Genomic DNA, 16,517 nt, shown 5'->3' with positions numbered 1-16,517 from the left:
CATGAATGTGTACCACAGTAAGACGATGTGCAGTGCGCAAGACCCAGGTCCGTAGCTCAAAGGTCAAGGTCACACTTAGACGTTAAAGGATAGTGCATTGATGGGCATGTCCGGTCCATATCTTTGTCATCGATGGATGGATTTTCAAATTACTTGGCATAAATGTGTACCACAGTGAGACGATGTGTCGCGTGCAAGACCCAGCTCCGTAGGTCAAAGGTCCTAAACTCTAACATCGGCCATAACTATTCATTCAAAGTGCCATCGGGGGCATGTGTCATCCTAAGGAGACAGCTCTTGTTTTGTTTATCTTTAAAAAAACATTTCTTATCAGTTCAAAACATTTTTTTTCTATTAAACAGCTCACACTTGCATCTTTATTTTCAGTTTCTTAATTAAAATTGTTTTAACTGCTTTTAACCATTGTACTAAGGAATGCAATGTAATCTCTTAAATTTAGCATATGTTGTAAATATGTATCACTTGTAAATTCTCCTGTATCATCTCCTGATATTTAGCAGCATCAGTTATGCATTGTGCTGTACAAAACATCTTTTAGTACGTTGAATCAGTCTTTTTCTGGCTCAACATCTTAGCTTTTAGTTATAAAATATGTGCTTTTCTCATGTTTCTTATCCAGTATAGATCGATTGTTTGAATTTTTACAGGATAAGTGATGTTTTGTTTGAAAGTAGCTTATATTAACTAATGTTTACATTGTTTGATAAAATCCACGTCATTAATATCTCTGTTTTTTGTTGTTTTTTTTTTTTTTTTTGCCGTCTTCAGCCTAAGTAGGGTGCGTAATCATAATTCTCACAGTGTACTATTTAAATAAAGTGCCGTAATCATGGCTGACCAGGGAAGGGAAAATGACAGAAATTCGACGAATAATAAAGAAATCGATGAAAACAAGTACAGAAGTGTTCATGCAGAGAATAACACAACAACTTCAACGTTATATTCACAATATCCATCCAACGTGTACGGTCAAGGACTTCAGCATAATGAATTACAGTACAGAAATGCTAGGGAATATGCACAGGTTTTGCATTGCTGGCTGTGGCAGTACAGAATGGCGGCTGCATTTAGTACAATTCAGTCGCAAATGCTTTCATCAGTAGCACAAAATGCATCAGCTACTCAGAACATTAGGGGACCACAAGTTAACCGAGTTGCAAATGGTCAGATACATCCTGGTATTCCGCAAGATACAGAACACACTGGTCCAGGTCAGTGATATTATGAGAATCACATTTTAATATGAATGTCTGAATGAAAAACTTGTCATGTGTAGTATTGAAACAAATTGTTCAGCCCTTTTAGTTTAGTCTAGATAATTAACAGGGCTTCAATTTAAAGGCACTTGTCGACGAGATATCCAGAACATTCAACAAAAAACATTGGAAGTGGCTAGGGATCGGGTGTGTATGCTTCAGGGCTCCAGATAAGATTTGTATTAGCGTAAATTACGCTTTGAAATACAAGATAAATAATCCAATACACTATACGTATGTCTCAAAATTTTTAAGCGTATAAAAACGTATATGAATTTAATTACAGAAATGCACGCAATGACTTTTTTCTAGCGTAAACAAAATCTGAATCATCTGGATGCTTTACGTAACAGAGCAAGGTTGGCATTAATTCTCCCACATTGAACGTAAACACTCATTGAATGGTACTCTACAAACCTAGGTTAAACTATATTATACACTCAATGCGTGCGTAAATCAAATAGTTGTGAATTAATATTGATGGTACGGTAGTGTATTTTAAAGCGGTGTCGATTTAAAATATCAACTTCTGGTGCGGAGTAAACAACAGAAATGTCTCTTTAAGAATGTAAAAAGTGAACAAACACTCTACTCCTTAAACCAACAAAAATGATCTCCAAAACATAGTTAAATGTATATTGAATATTCTGTTGGATTCGGTAGGGAGTGTAAAGCCATTTAGCAAGCCAAGGGAGAAAAAAGAAGCAAAAACTTGACTGAACTGCAAACAAATTCATGGGTGTTACACCCAATAAATTATTAATGTTATAAAACTGATTTCTGTCTTTTTTCACATTTACAAATTTTCAGGAGTAGAATTACGCGTAGTCAGTTTCAGATTTTACCGTTTTACTCATTCACAAAAATTATGATGAGTAAATACTCTTAGGCCAAAAAAATTATCTGGAGCCCTGATGCTTATTGAGTTCTGCTCATCCCGGGGCTAGAGGGTGTGGATGGTAGCTTGCATTTCCACTACCGTCCATGAACAGGCTGGATCAAACAGAGCCAGCAACATTTTCGTTTATGTTGTGTTGGGGCGACCTGTGGTTTTCCACTTTTTTATTTTGTACTCGACTGTTATATACCTTGTTAAAAGTGTGTACGATAATTGCTGGGGAAGAGCTATAATTTGTTGTCATAAAGTTAACTGTTGCCTTTATTCCTTTTTTTGTAATTTTGTAAATAGATCTTAATCTGGTTGGAGACTAGTCCAACTAATTGTACGTGAGTCGCGATATTGTGATAATTTTTGCACAGGTCAATATCTCTCCTCCATGTACAACATAGGAAGGACCTTTTTTGTGGTGAACTTTCCACGGCGATTTTTAAATCTCATTTTAACTATTAAAAAACAAAAATACTAGTGAAATTTTAGGATACCAATAATAGAAAGAATATCCATTTTTTCCTTCCATTCAATTGATGTTTTTGTGAATAAATGTCTAAAAGTGAGTTTGTCACTGTTTTAAACAATGCACCCTGAAGTTTATACTGCTCCTGTTCGTGTAACGTGATCGATAACCGCAGTCAGCATCAAGAGTGAAATGGCGGACATGTAAAAACAGCGAGGTAGCCAAATAAAACATATAGTGTTTATGCTTTATTAACATCTTTTACTATTAGTGTTTATTAAAAACATAAAATGATTCAGTTTTATTTTGTTTTACAATTTCATCGTTTAAGTATACAAATGTATTGCCTGATCTTGTTTTTACCTAAATGTTTTCACCACAGAAAAGGTCTTTACTGGTTTGAACGTAAAGAGAAGGATTCTGCTCTATTGTGAAAATATCTCAGAATCAGTTCTAACTTCAGATTATTTGGACTAGTTGGAGACATACCGAATATGAAATTTTATTGTCGAAACAAGCAATGCGTAAGCGACCGTAACACTTCCCCTATTCAAAGGAGTCATCATTAATGATGATGTATGCCATTTTGGCATAGAAAGTCCATTTCGCCAAAAAGTCCCCTGGCCCATCATACATGTACAACTCGAAGAGCGTATCAGAAATTGTAGAGGATAGAATTTTATGACGAAAAATCACAAGTTCCTGAGGTGGAATTCTAACCTGGGTTGCACAGGTGGAAGGGCAGTGCTGTAACCACTGACATAATGAGTCACTTCCCTGACTCAGTTGCCAGAGATTGTCACTGTTTCAAAAGAAAAAATAGAAGAAAAAAAACTGCTTGCTGATTAATTAGAAAAGATCAATTTAGATGCAGTTTTATTCCTTATAAACTGTATTAAGTATGAAAACATTAGTTTCTATGGAACATGTTTATATCTTGCTTGCAGGAACACAGTACAAGGTACCGATGTTATGGAGAAGGGTGACAGCAGAATTCCTTGACTTTATACTTCTCTTTTACACCAAGATACTTGTCACTGTAGCAGTTCTCAGGCAGATGGGATATATGTAAGAGCAAGTTCAGTTGTCTACATGTATGAAATTTTATTTAGAATGCGATGTAATAACTTGAATAAATTGAAGAAATAATTTGGAATGTATAAGTAATATATATGAGAATTGAGTAAATTGGTGGAATTTGAAAAGTCCACTCTTAAGATTGACAACAAACATAATTTAATGATATACAGTGAAGTTGTTCAAATAGCAATTATACATAATTACATTATTAGAAAAGCACTTCTTTAAATGTTGTACATATACAGTGTGAGCCATAAAGGGAGGTAATAAAAAACAGTGGATTCAGGACTACTTTCTACTATAATGCTGTACAAGGGTGGGAGGGGAGAACAACATGCCCAAACACCAGAAAAGTTTAAGACTGTTATTTGATTTAACTACCGGTTTCGGTATTTAGAATACCTTCATCAGGTTACTATAATGATCAAATATTTCTGCCTTTGACAAATATTTGACATCAGTTACAGAAAATATGTGATTAACTTGAATAATAAGTCTCTTAATGAACAAAATGCATTTAAAAAAAAATATATTTATATAAAATTAAGGCATTAGAAATATGATATTGTTTAATTGCTCACTAAACCTACACGTGCATGTATGTAACATTATGTCATAATTCATACTTGTGGGGACGGGGTTGAGAGAATCCATGAAATTAAATCTCACAGAACAAATAAAACTCCCTGGTCTTTCTGTATTCAAAATTTGAAATCCATGAATAAGTATTGCTATTAAATAGTCATTTTGGTCAAAACCACAGAATTTTCTGCCCAAGAAATTATATGATTTTACAGCAGACAGGCTTTATTCTGTTTCAGGAATGAGGACATTTTGGACATAGATGCCCAGTTTCCATTTATTTCTGACATCGGAGAGCTGGATTATGATAAAATGTTCAGTTTGACTTCAGAGTTGATAGCTCTTGAAATTGTAAACAGATTGTGTATAACCCTGGTGGAGGTAGGTTCATGTAAATAGTGAAAACACAGTAGTGAATATCAACATCTAAAGATGACTGTTACAGTTCATCATACCCTCTCCCCCACCCAACACACAGAAGTATGTAATCTGGATTATCTGAAGAATGCCACCAGTCGGGTGATTGTGTGCACAGCTGTGTTTAATTTTATGCCTTCTCAAAACTGATGGTGATGTAGACGTATACATGTTCATCAGCACTTCTTGTGTGTGAAAATCTTGTATGTCAAACTCCTTACTGGGGTCATTTGTTGAATATTTCACAGAAGATCACCCACTATGTGTAAATTTACCTGAAAAAAAAGTATTTTTAAGGGGCAGTAATGTTTTTGAGAGATAGTACTTAATCATCTCATTAAGATGTCAACCCCCTTGTACACCAGTGTTCATTTTAGGTGGCTAGTTTCTAGATTAATTTAACAATAACATTGGACTTGACTTGGCAAATTTTTAGTGATAGTTATTATTATAAAATTACCAGTTTTAAAACTTACTATATTAACTTAAAAAGGAGTTAAAACTATTACGGTTCAGTAGTTTTATGTTTTTCTACAAATTTAACTTGAAGTTCAAACTTACATGGAATCATTCTTTTCAGACAATGTGTTTGAGACAGGGCTATGCTGGGTCCATAGGTGGTGCCACCCCTGGCAAGAAGATCATGCAGTTACGTGTTGTTTCGTTTTCTGAAATTAGAAACATAAGAAATGGACATATTTTAGTTGTTGGTGCAACAGATCCAGGATTTTTCAAGTAAGCGCCACATGTTAAATTATTTTTAGAAAATAAAAAGAAAAAAAATTCAGCTTTGCTTTCAAGCTCTAAATTTTGCACACCTTTCCTTTTCAGTAGATTTGAAAATAGTGGACACTGATTAAAGTTTTATTGTGCGTTTTAATCGACCTGGTGGGGCGGGGTTTCGCGACGGTCCACTGCATTATTGTGCAGGATATGTAGTATATTCGGCAGCCTGATTTCTTATTCAGTGGCCATCTACTTAACATTGTAACCAATGTAACGTTGAATTTTAGTTATTGGTTACGGAATTAAACAATTATATTGCTCTACCTATTTTGCTCGTTTTATGAGATTACCATTATTTGCATAAGTCAGAGATTAACTCAGCCCCGCCAGGTCGAATAACACGCACAATAGTTCTCTTTAAAACTGTTGTACTGAGAATTCTGTGAGAACGGTTCTTAATAGTCAAGAATATATAGCTTTTAGCGCTAGGATTGTTGGATGTCCGTCTTCTGTTGTCTGTCTGTCATCCAGAATTTCTTTAAAAAACATGTCCTCCTAAACCACAATGCCAGTGACAACCAAATTTACAGAAACGTTTTCTTGGGTGGTCCCCTTTCAAATTTCTTTAAATCTAGGTCATCCATGCAGAATTTTGTTTGCCATGGCAACTGAAAGGCAAAACTTTAAAAATCATCTTCTCAGAAACTGATAGCTCAATTTTGAAATAATATTGCAAAAATGTTCCTTGGGCGACCCTCTACCAAGTTCTTTCAAATCATTCTGTCTCTTAAAAAAGAAGGGCATTGTTTTCCCAGTATAGCTATATGGAAAGCTTTAAAATCTTCTTCTCTATAACTGCTTGCCTAATTTCAAAATGATCTCAGTGATGTTCTTTAAGAGACCCTCTACCAAATTCCTTCAAACAATTCTTTTTGTTGAAGAAAATTGGCCACCGTGGGTGGTGCTAGTTTCCCCTGTATGGCTATATAGAAAACTCAGAAAAACCTCTTCTCTGAAAGTGCTGGCTTGATTTGAAAATGATCTTTGGGTGACCCTCTACTAAATTCCTCCAACTCTTTGTTTTGTGGAAAAAAATGGCCACCTGGGGCCAGAGCAAATTTTCCCTACATAACTATATACAAAACTTCTATCTTCTTCCCGCAAACCCCTGATTCCATTTCAAAATAATTTGACCTACTGCTAGTTCATTGGATGACTCTTTACCAAATTCTTTCAAGCCATTTTGGTAAGTTAAAAACTTGGCAGCCTAAGGGTGGGGCTAATTTCCTGTATATGGTTGTATGGAAAATTTAAAAATACATTCTTCTCTGAAGACTATATTTAGCTCAGGCATAAAAAAAAATTGTTTGTTTCCGGTATCCCGACCTACCCTAAATTTTTGGCCCGACCCTAAATGATTTTATGGCCTCGGAGAATATTTTTTTCATCTTTTTAACAAAAAGTTGCAAAACTTCACTTTTTATGCTTTAAACATGTTCGGTGATGTTAGAAATCATCTTACTGATGCTCTAAAAGCATAACCCCCTTATTTGTATTCATTTTTTGACATAAAAATAATTTCCGAAAAGTCTCACTTAATAAAAAAAAAATCCCCCAAAAAAATTTTTCCGACCTACCTACCCTATTTTTTTTAAGCATGTTACCGGAAACATAGAATTTTTTTTTAGGCCTCACCTGTCATATAGTGACAGGATGAGCTTTGTGATCACCCTTCGTCTGTCGTCTGTCCATTCACAATTTTCTTGTGAACACGATAGAGACCACATTTTGTATTTGATTTTAATCAAACTTGCACACAGCTTGTATGGGCATCTCGGTTCCTTTCAAAAACTGGCCAGATTCAATCATGGGTTCCAGAGTTATGGCCCCTTAAAGGGCCAAAATTTACCATTTTTGGCTTGTGAACATGAAAGAGACCACATTTTGCAATCAACTGTTATAAAACTTGCACATGACTTGTATTGGCATAATATCATGGTTCCTTTTGAAAACTGGCCAGATCCCGTCTTGGGTTCCAGAGTTATCGCCCCTTAAAGGACCAAAATTTGCTGTTTTTGGCTTGTGAACACGATAGATACAACATTTTGCAATCAACTTTAATCAAACTTGCACACAACTTGTATTGGCATAATATCTCGGTTCCCTTCGAATACTGGCCAGATCCCATCAAGGGTTCCAGAGTTATTGCCCCTTAAAGGGCCAAAATTTCCTATTTTTGGCTTGTGAACACGATAGAGACAACATTTTGCAATCAACTTTAATTAAACTTGCACACAACTTGTATTGGCATAATATCTCAGTTCCTTTCAAAAACTGGCCAGATCCCATCATGTGTTCCAGAGTTATGGCCCCTTAAAGGTCCAAAATTTGCTGTTTTGGCTTTTGCAGCCATATAGAGACTTCATTTATGGTTTGATTTGATACAAACTTGCAAAATATCTTCAACAACAATAAATCTTGGATTCCATGATGAATCTGTCAGAACCAACAAAGGTTCCGGAGTTATTTTATACCTAATTACCTCCTCTGATTTTAATCAAAATGGATTTATATCAGTAAGTACTTATAGGACTCATTTGAAATTCCATTATTGTCATTAGTTGGACTGAGACAATCAGGGTAGATAACTATGGACTGATTTTATGTCAAATTACCTCTCTTTATTTCAAATTAAAATGGGTATATCTCCGTAACTAATAAAGATACTGATCTGAAATTTCATTTATGCCATCAGATTGACTTGGACAATCAGTGAAGATACATACAAAAATGTATTGACTGAATTTGTGATAAATTACCTCCCTTTTCTTCTTATGAGGTTGGTTTGAAATGTTATTTATGTCTTCCATGGTAAGAAATAGTCATGTTAGATAACTCTTGATTGAACTTATATCGATATGAATACTTTTCTAATATATTGTTGTTACTCTGTATCTTCTACGTGCATATGCCAGTGCATGATTACCTCCCATGATTTTATTAAAAATGGATTTATCTCGGTAAGTATTTATAGGACTCATTTGAAATTCCATTATTGTCATTAGTTGGACTGAGAAAATCAGGGTAGATAACTATGGACTGATTTTATGTCAAATTACCTCCTTTGTTTCAAATTAAAATGGATGTATCTCACTAACCAGTGAAGATACTGATTTGAAATGTCATTTATGCTATCAGATGGACTTGGACAATCAGGGTAAATAACTTTTGATTGAATTTATGACAAATAACCTCCCTTTATTTTATGTAAATGAATATACCTCAGCAGCATCTAATGAGATTGGTTTAACCGTTTTAAATATTATTTAAGTCTTCCAGGGTAAGGAATAGTCATGCTAGTACAAAATGCAGCATTTGAGCCTAGGACCCTCAAACTTGGTATGGAGATTGGCCCTGACTAGTATGTGACCCATAGGTCAAAAGGGACTGTTACAAGAAAATATTTATCCTGGTGATATTTAATGTGTATGCCTATGTGATCTTTGTCAAACCTTGATCTTATCATTAAGAGCAATGGTACCCAGGTGAGCGATATAGGGCCATTGTGGCCCTCTTGTTTGATATTGCCTCTAAGTATTCTATGTCATCATTCCCTCACGCCAACACATTACCCACACGTATTTATGTAGCTAAAACTTTTAAAATCTTCATGTTAGAAAACACTGACCTTATTATGTCTTCCACACCACTGTGGTTGGAAACATATTGATTTACTCCTGTCTGTGTGTCAGTCAGTCTGTCACAAATCTTGTCCACACTCTTAAGTCAAACATTTCTCATCCGATCTTCACCAAACTTAAACAAAATGTGTTTGCCAATAAGTCCTCGGCCAGGTTTGATAACTAGCCAAATCGGCCCAAGCACTTCGGAATTATGGCCCTTGAATTACCAAAAACTGCTGCCAGTATCCACACTTTAAGTCATTGGTGCATGGTTGACTCAGATACATAACTATTCAGATGATTAGGCAGTTGTGGGAGAAATGCGCTTTTCTCAAAAGCAGCTCTAGTTTCAAAATAATTAAAGATATTTTTACTTGCATGATCCTCTACTAAAATGGCCAAGCAAGCTCAGAAACACAGATGAGCAATATAAGGCTGTCATGGCCCTCTTAGTTTAATGTCTGATAAAAAATGATAAATGTAAAATTATAAAAGAACAGGGTAGTACAATAGAATGTCACATAAAACCTTTACAAGAGTTGTTGCCCATTACTAACATGTCAGCTTCAGTATAAAGACAAATGTTTAGTTCATTTTCAATTTACTTTTTAAAAGCTTTCTCTTCTTACATTTATCTTATTTCTAAATGAATCTTATCCATAAATATTTAGTTTATCAAAATGTAAAGCAAAACAAAAGATGATGAAATGAAAAAAATGATATTAATTGGTGAATATCCTTTGTTTGAAATACTTTCTTGAAAATGAAGGCAGAAATTAGCTTTCAAAAGAAAATTTACACATACATACAATACTGTAATAATATTGTTTTATGTATTTCAGTGCACTAATAAGGTCCATAATAAAGAACTTCAGTATGGCTTTTTTCTTTCCTGCATGTCTCACTGTTTTCTTCTTTCGATACAACCGTGCAGCTTATGATGTGTTAGCACAAACTGTGGTGGTAGAGGTGGAAAACAGACGTCACGAGCAGGCTCACTGATGATCTGATATATTTATATAGATACTCTAGAGAAACTGGCAGATGTTGAATGAAAAAAGGCACATAGCTGATGTTTAAGTGGTGTGTTTTATGAAAGCATGGTTATGGTGTAGAAGAATGCAGTTGTGTAAATCTTGTGAAATATAAAATTGAAAATCAGATGATACCTTAGACATAAGACAGCTAGGTTACTTACTAATGTCTAATATTTCTACTCATTTCCAGTGATAATTACAGACTATTTGCTTTTTTTTTCATCATTTGCATGTAGAAATATGATTGTTGTGAGATTATTTTTAAGTAACAAAATTTGATTGTAAGATGATCAGTGTTTGATATCATTACTCTTGAGATTGGGTAATGGTATATCTATAAGAAGTACTAGACTTTTGCAGAGATGTTCAGTATAAATGAAATTTCAAAACTGTTCATTTTTTACAGTATGAAGGATAATTGTGTAAATATTGTTTCATAATAAACAATTCTGTTTGGAAAGGAACAGCTTTAATTTATTATCTATTTCTCATTACAGTATTTTATGGTGTTTTTTTTTAATCTTTTTTACTTGTTTATATCTGAACAATTATCATAATAGTGAGTGTTTTAATAGTTTTTACTTTCAGTGTGTCAGAAAAGTTTGTTAAGAATAAAGAAAAAACTTCTACCATACCATTAGTAAAATCAGAAGTAGACCCCTGTGTCACAGTTATGTGTAAAGAGATTGTTATTATCTGACAGGAGGTTTTAAAGAACTCTGTAAAAGATGTAAGGAAAGAATATTTGTGACGGAATATATTGATATTTGATTCTGTGTATGATGGGTAAATTGTTGTGAAGTTGTATTCCACTAAGCCTAATATACTTTTGATGTTAATTGTTTTCGTTGTAAAGCTATTATTGTGATCCCTCAATTTTTATTAATGAATTATCACATTTTTGCTCTAGTCAGAATGTAGTATTGTTGTTTTGTTAACATTTCAACAAATGCGGTGGAACAAGCAGATATTCGTGTATGTTTTACCAGTAACTATGTCTGGTCTTACGGAGTTACATTGAAAAAAATATTAGAATAAAATAACTAAAAATAGGCACATAACATTCCATAAAATTTTCACATTGGTTCTACTTATACAGCCACAAAATGATGAAAAATATACCAGTTCATGTTTAAGGTATTAGACCCCTAATAGTAATGTTTAAAAAATGACATTTGCTTGGTATATTCTTCAAGTTGACCGTTGCAATTTTTGAACAACTTTTACTGTGCCGTTTTTTCTAAATTTTGTATAATTTATGGTGTTTCCTCGAGCTCAAGTAGAGACAAATTTCAAAGTGGTGGCCGCTGTTCAAAACGTTTGCAGAGAATTCATTATACCATTAATTTTGATAAAAGAAACATTAAACTGTTGGTAAACAATTATAAAACACAATTATATTAAAATGCCGTTATCATTTTTTCTAGGGTGCCTCAAGTAAACGGATTTAATGAGACAGAATTCTAACTCCAACATTGAAAAATTAAGGTCGAGTCCTGTGGGACTGTTTTAAATTTTGCTCACTTCATTAAAAAATAATCCTAGGGCAGAAGTAAAACCTACCTATATTTCTTCAACAATATGTAATCTAAAGAGTAAAGGCAAAATAGAGAACTTTTACCGCATGTAACTCAGTATTTTTAGAGATGTCTAAGTCTGCCCCCTTCAGTTGCAGAGGTAAATTCACTTTGAACAGTAAGAAATCGCTTATCAAATGAAAAAAAAAATCCACTTTTGTATAATAAATCAATAATAGGTCCTGAAAAAAGTAAAAACTTGCTAGAAAAAAGGAAAATAAAAATGGTCCCAAGTAAGGCTTGAACCTACATCCCCCTGAAAAATTTCAGTCAAAGCCGGTTTATGGTAGGAATTGAATACTCTCAAAAGGAGGTACTCTGTTAGGGTTTAATACCTTAAAGAAAAATAATAATACATCGTAATTAACTGGATTCTTGTATCAATGTACAGAAATGTAAAATAGAAAACTGTTGTTTCAAGGTCCATCTTTTTAGACCAGTTCAAGAAGTAGTTAACTTTTAGCCTGCTAGCGGCGAGTGATTCTGCTCTTGCGACCAGTGCACATCAAGATCATGGTCCAAATTGAATGATGGACCAGTTCATTTTAGAAATTTAGCAGGATAAAGGTTAAGAATGCTACTTCTATTACAGTTCAGAAAGAGGATAGTAACTGTTTAATTTAGTCCTACCTTGATTAGTAAAACATTGATTTATAATGACTTGTTACAATTCGCAACATAGATGTTACTTTGCTTTTGAATATTGAAATATATATGTGATAAAATTGAACACACAACCACAAATAATTTTTGATGTAAAGTAAATGTACAATGGAAATTGTATTTGTGTATATATATATATATATATATATCTACAGATAGAGGAAACCCATTGGATGTTTTTCTTTTTTATTTATTATATACTTGTCCAGGAGTAACTTTTAATATTTTCTATTATTGAGTCTGCTAAACGATGAAATCGTTTTGACGAGTCCTTGCTATCCAACGATTCTCTAAGTCTAAACGGACCAAATAACACAGTGAAGGGATGTAGTTCCATTAGATTTCTCAAACTTCAAACAGTTCACTGCATGAATGAAGTTAAGTTGTGTGAATTCCCTTTGTTATGACCAATATACGATGTAATCTGTCATATTTATGACTTGTAATTGTGCAATACTCGAATGTAACTCATTAAGCATAAATGTGCATTTTATGAATTGCGCAGGCTTACAAAGCTTGCGTAACATCCAGCGAAAGACAAAAAATAGTTCCACAGGGTTCCAGATAAGATGTGTATTAGCGTAAATTACGTACAGAAATAATGCAAATACGCATGTCTAATAATTTCTAAGCATATAAAAACGTATATAAAATTACAGAAATGCACACAATGCTTTTTTAAAAACAAAATCTGAATCGTCTGGATGCGTTAGGTAACATAGCCGATCCCGATCAGCCTTAATTCTCACACATTGAACGTATACACGCATCGTATGATTTTTTATAAACTTTGCGTGGGTTTCTACACACACACATGAATTTTGCAGTCAGTAAACGGATAAATTTTCGGAAGAAGAAGCTCTTACTGGTTTGTTTAGTTACTACAGATATTAAAAATGATTTTAATTCTTATTTTTCGAGAAATAAACAAATCGGCGAAACATTAAATTGTATTTCTTGTAGTTTTTGAAATCGAAAGTAGATCGTCTATGTTTGGCTGCGAAACGAAATAACTTTTTATGAAAAGATTTAAATAAGAGGTAATTTAATCGTAAACTTCAATGTCAGATACTGCCAATTGCTGCTAAATGTCTTCGTATCATCACAATTTGTAAAATATATTGTTCAAACTGGAGAAAAGTGTAATCGTATCCGGATATAATATTTTGGGTAAATATCGAGCTGTGTTATGAAATTTTGAGAAAAAAACTAAAAACAAACTGAAACTGGTAGACTATACTGTCAATACATCAATCATTAGCCGATATATATATATTGCATTGTTAATACAACAAATCTACTGTTTACTAAAATGTTAATTAATATTATTGTATAAAAAGTATTGTTGATTATTTTTATGTGAAAATTTGTTAATATTTATCTGAAAATACTTAATTCTTAGTAATATTTTATTGTCAGTGTTTTGTTAAACTGTTTATTGATTAAATTAACTGTCTTGCTTTCTGTCACTAAATATCTTGGTAACTGACTTGATATCCTAGATCAACAAGCAACATGATCGTGTGAAAATATCCTGGAGTTTCAGTTATATCTTAAAAAGAATTTGACCCAGTATCATTAAACCTCACAGGATATTCACTCAGTGTGTGAAGTTTTATCTGGGACTTCAGACAGCCACACAAGAGTTATGGCCCTTAGCTTAGTCAAGAATATGCATAAAAAGGGCCTAAAAGTTTGTTTAAAAAAGTGTCAGACCTAGGATTATGAAATAGTGTAGGAATATTATTTAACATAAGTTGTACACCTGGGATTCTATTTGAGAACCCTAGTTCTTGGCACTTGACTTTGCCAGATCTATGCATAAAAGGGCAAATAAATTTGTGTCACATGCATCTCAAAAAATATTTGACTTAAAAGTTGTAAATGGTAAGAGAATTGTTATACAGCATGTAAAATCCATTCTCATCCATCAGAGGTTCATAAAACTAGGGAAACATAGTAGTCCTCTGGCATACATGCCAGAATAGTCAAGTTGTGCACCTGGGGTTCTGTTTGGGCTTTCACTCAACCAGCCCAGAGTTATGGTTCTTAACTTAGTGAAAAATACACATAAATGTCTTAAAAGTTTGTGTTGGATATACCTTAAAAATATTTGACCAAGTCCTAGATCCTATTCATGAAACCATGCAGGAATATTATTCAGCAAGTAAATTTGTTTTGGAGACCAGAGTTATAAACCTTGACTTAGTCAAAAATATGCATTTAGGGCATAAAAATTTGTATTTAATGTATATACAAAAGAGTTTGAAGGTATAACTGTCTGGAATACATGTGTTATCCCTACAATGGAACTAGCCAGTAAGTTAAGACACAGTATAACAAGGTAATGGTTGAGGACTTCATATTTTGCTCCAGCATTTCAAATATATAAAGTGCTGTTTTTTTCCCCTCATTATTGTCATATAAAAAGAAGTCCCAGAACCATTGTAGAATGATTTTCCAAAAGAATTTTACACAAAAGTTTATTTTGATATTAAAGACAACCTTTTGCACTTGGTATTGAAGTTCTGTTGTTCGGCAAAGTATCTGATATAACAACTAGTAAATTTATTTTGTATACTGAATTTTGTTGTTTTTTTTTTCTCTGTGATTTATTATGCAAAATAGTGAATCAAACATACAAAGTTAATATATCTACAGCAGAAAGTATAGACTAGCGAAAATATTGCTTACTACTGCCTGTCAATGATATTTAGTCTGGTATTAAGTGACTAAATTTTTTGCAAATTAAAAGAAGGTTCAAAGTCATAAAGCTATCATAAGATTGCTTGATATTGAGCTTTGGCAAGGTTGTATTCTAAAACTTTTAGGAGATGTCACCCACATACAACAAGACTGAAGTGGTTCTTTTCTGTGCTTTAGAATGTTGGAAAAAAATATATTTACAATATATGTCTTGTGTCCTAGCCATTAGTAAAATCGTGATGATGTGATGCTACTGCTTGGAGAGAAAAAAGATCTGTTTGCATACGACTAATAAGACAGAAATCATCATGAAACCCACCACGCTTATCTGACAAATCCGTTAAGGCTTATCCAAAACCATTTCTTTGTGTTACCGACATCATTAAGCCTGATTTTTCTTGATTTTGATCATACTTGCACTAAGTTTAAAATCTTTAAGATCTCGAGCTCTTTCAGCGATATCAGACCATTGGCCCCAGAGTTACGGCCCTGAACTGGCAAGAACTGCAAATTTTAGTAGCGTGTGCAATGTATCCCTTTGTTTAGTTTTCAATGTTCACGGTATAGGGTCAAATGTTAGACTGATGAAGGATCAGATTGTTGACGCATGGCTGGAGAGGGCTAAGACGCTTTTCTCTGGAGGTGAAAGCCCCAGGGTTCTATTGCTGGCTACTCCCAATGAAGAGTGTCCTTGGGCAAGGCACTACATCTAACATAAACATAATAACTTTTTACTGAAGCTGTAAAGGACTGGTCTACTCCAAGCAACGCAAAAGACCAAGTTATTTCTCGGTCTGGCCACATAATGTATGAGATTTGTATCAGATTTATGTACAACAAGATCGCTAAGCCTTTGTTTAGACTGTGCATTAGTATTCCAAGTTCATGTTCATATAACGAAGGAAATGAGGCTATTCAAACTTTAAACATTGACAAGCTCAACAACTCTTGTGTCCTACCAGTGGTCTACCATTGCATCTGGACAGTGTCAAGTACAAAACATTGAAGACATTTTGTTTACATGAGCAAGACTTTATCTCCAGCTGTTCAAAGTTAAGTACTGTGTAACCCACATAGAACTGCTTGCTGTTGTAACTGCCCTCAAACATTTCCATCATATGTGTATGGAGAAGAAGTGTTACCACGGACAATTCTGCAGTCTCCTTGGTACGTCGACTTTAAAGACCCTTGCAAACCAATGGCCCAATGTCTCCAGTACATTGACACTACAGTCTGAAAAGCACACATCGCCCAGGACTTTTCCACTAATGTCGACATACCCACTCTAATGCTGACACAACATCCAGGCCGTCTCCTTTCTTAATGTCGATGCCCTTTGCCGAAATCCATGTCGGGTTTGTGCCAGTCACAACAATCTCAGCAAACAGAGTGAAACTACTACTGGCAGTGTACA

General features: G+C 34.0%; 1 protein-coding gene across 1 annotated transcript; it reads left to right on the top strand.

Annotated features, from left to right (window-relative positions):
• Positions 1 to 812: 812 nt before the first annotated feature.
• LOC123529147 (protein FAM8A1-like) lies at positions 813 to 14,982 on the top strand. The gene is made up of 5 exons (XM_045309366.2): positions 813 to 1,232; positions 3,580 to 3,700; positions 4,534 to 4,675; positions 5,292 to 5,446; positions 9,963 to 14,982. The coding sequence occupies exons 1-5, from the start codon at positions 851 to 853 to the stop codon at positions 10,120 to 10,122; spliced, it is 960 nt and encodes a 319-aa protein (XP_045165301.1). The 5' UTR covers positions 813 to 850; the 3' UTR covers positions 10,123 to 14,982.
• Positions 14,983 to 16,517: the final 1,535 nt, after the last annotated feature.

Source organism: Mercenaria mercenaria, chromosome 13 (genome assembly GCF_021730395.1).
Source record: "Mercenaria mercenaria strain notata chromosome 13, MADL_Memer_1, whole genome shotgun sequence".
Classification (NCBI taxonomy): domain Eukaryota; kingdom Metazoa; phylum Mollusca; class Bivalvia; order Venerida; family Veneridae; genus Mercenaria; species Mercenaria mercenaria.
The sequence above is the reverse complement of the archived record's forward strand: the minus strand, read 5'-3'. Positions and strand labels throughout refer to the sequence as shown.

Bases quoted from the DNA above. Each gene is read 5' to 3' on its own strand.
- LOC123529147 (XM_045309366.2), top strand. From the start codon at position 851: ATGGCTGACCAGGGAAGGGAAAATGACAGAAATTCGACGAATAATAAA. The intron at 3,701-4,533 runs GTAAGAGCAAGT...ATTCTGTTTCAG, and splicing joins CTCAGGCAGATGGGATATAT to GAATGAGGACATTTTGGACA. The intron at 4,676-5,291 runs GTAGGTTCATGT...CATTCTTTTCAG, and splicing joins TGTGTATAACCCTGGTGGAG to ACAATGTGTTTGAGACAGGG.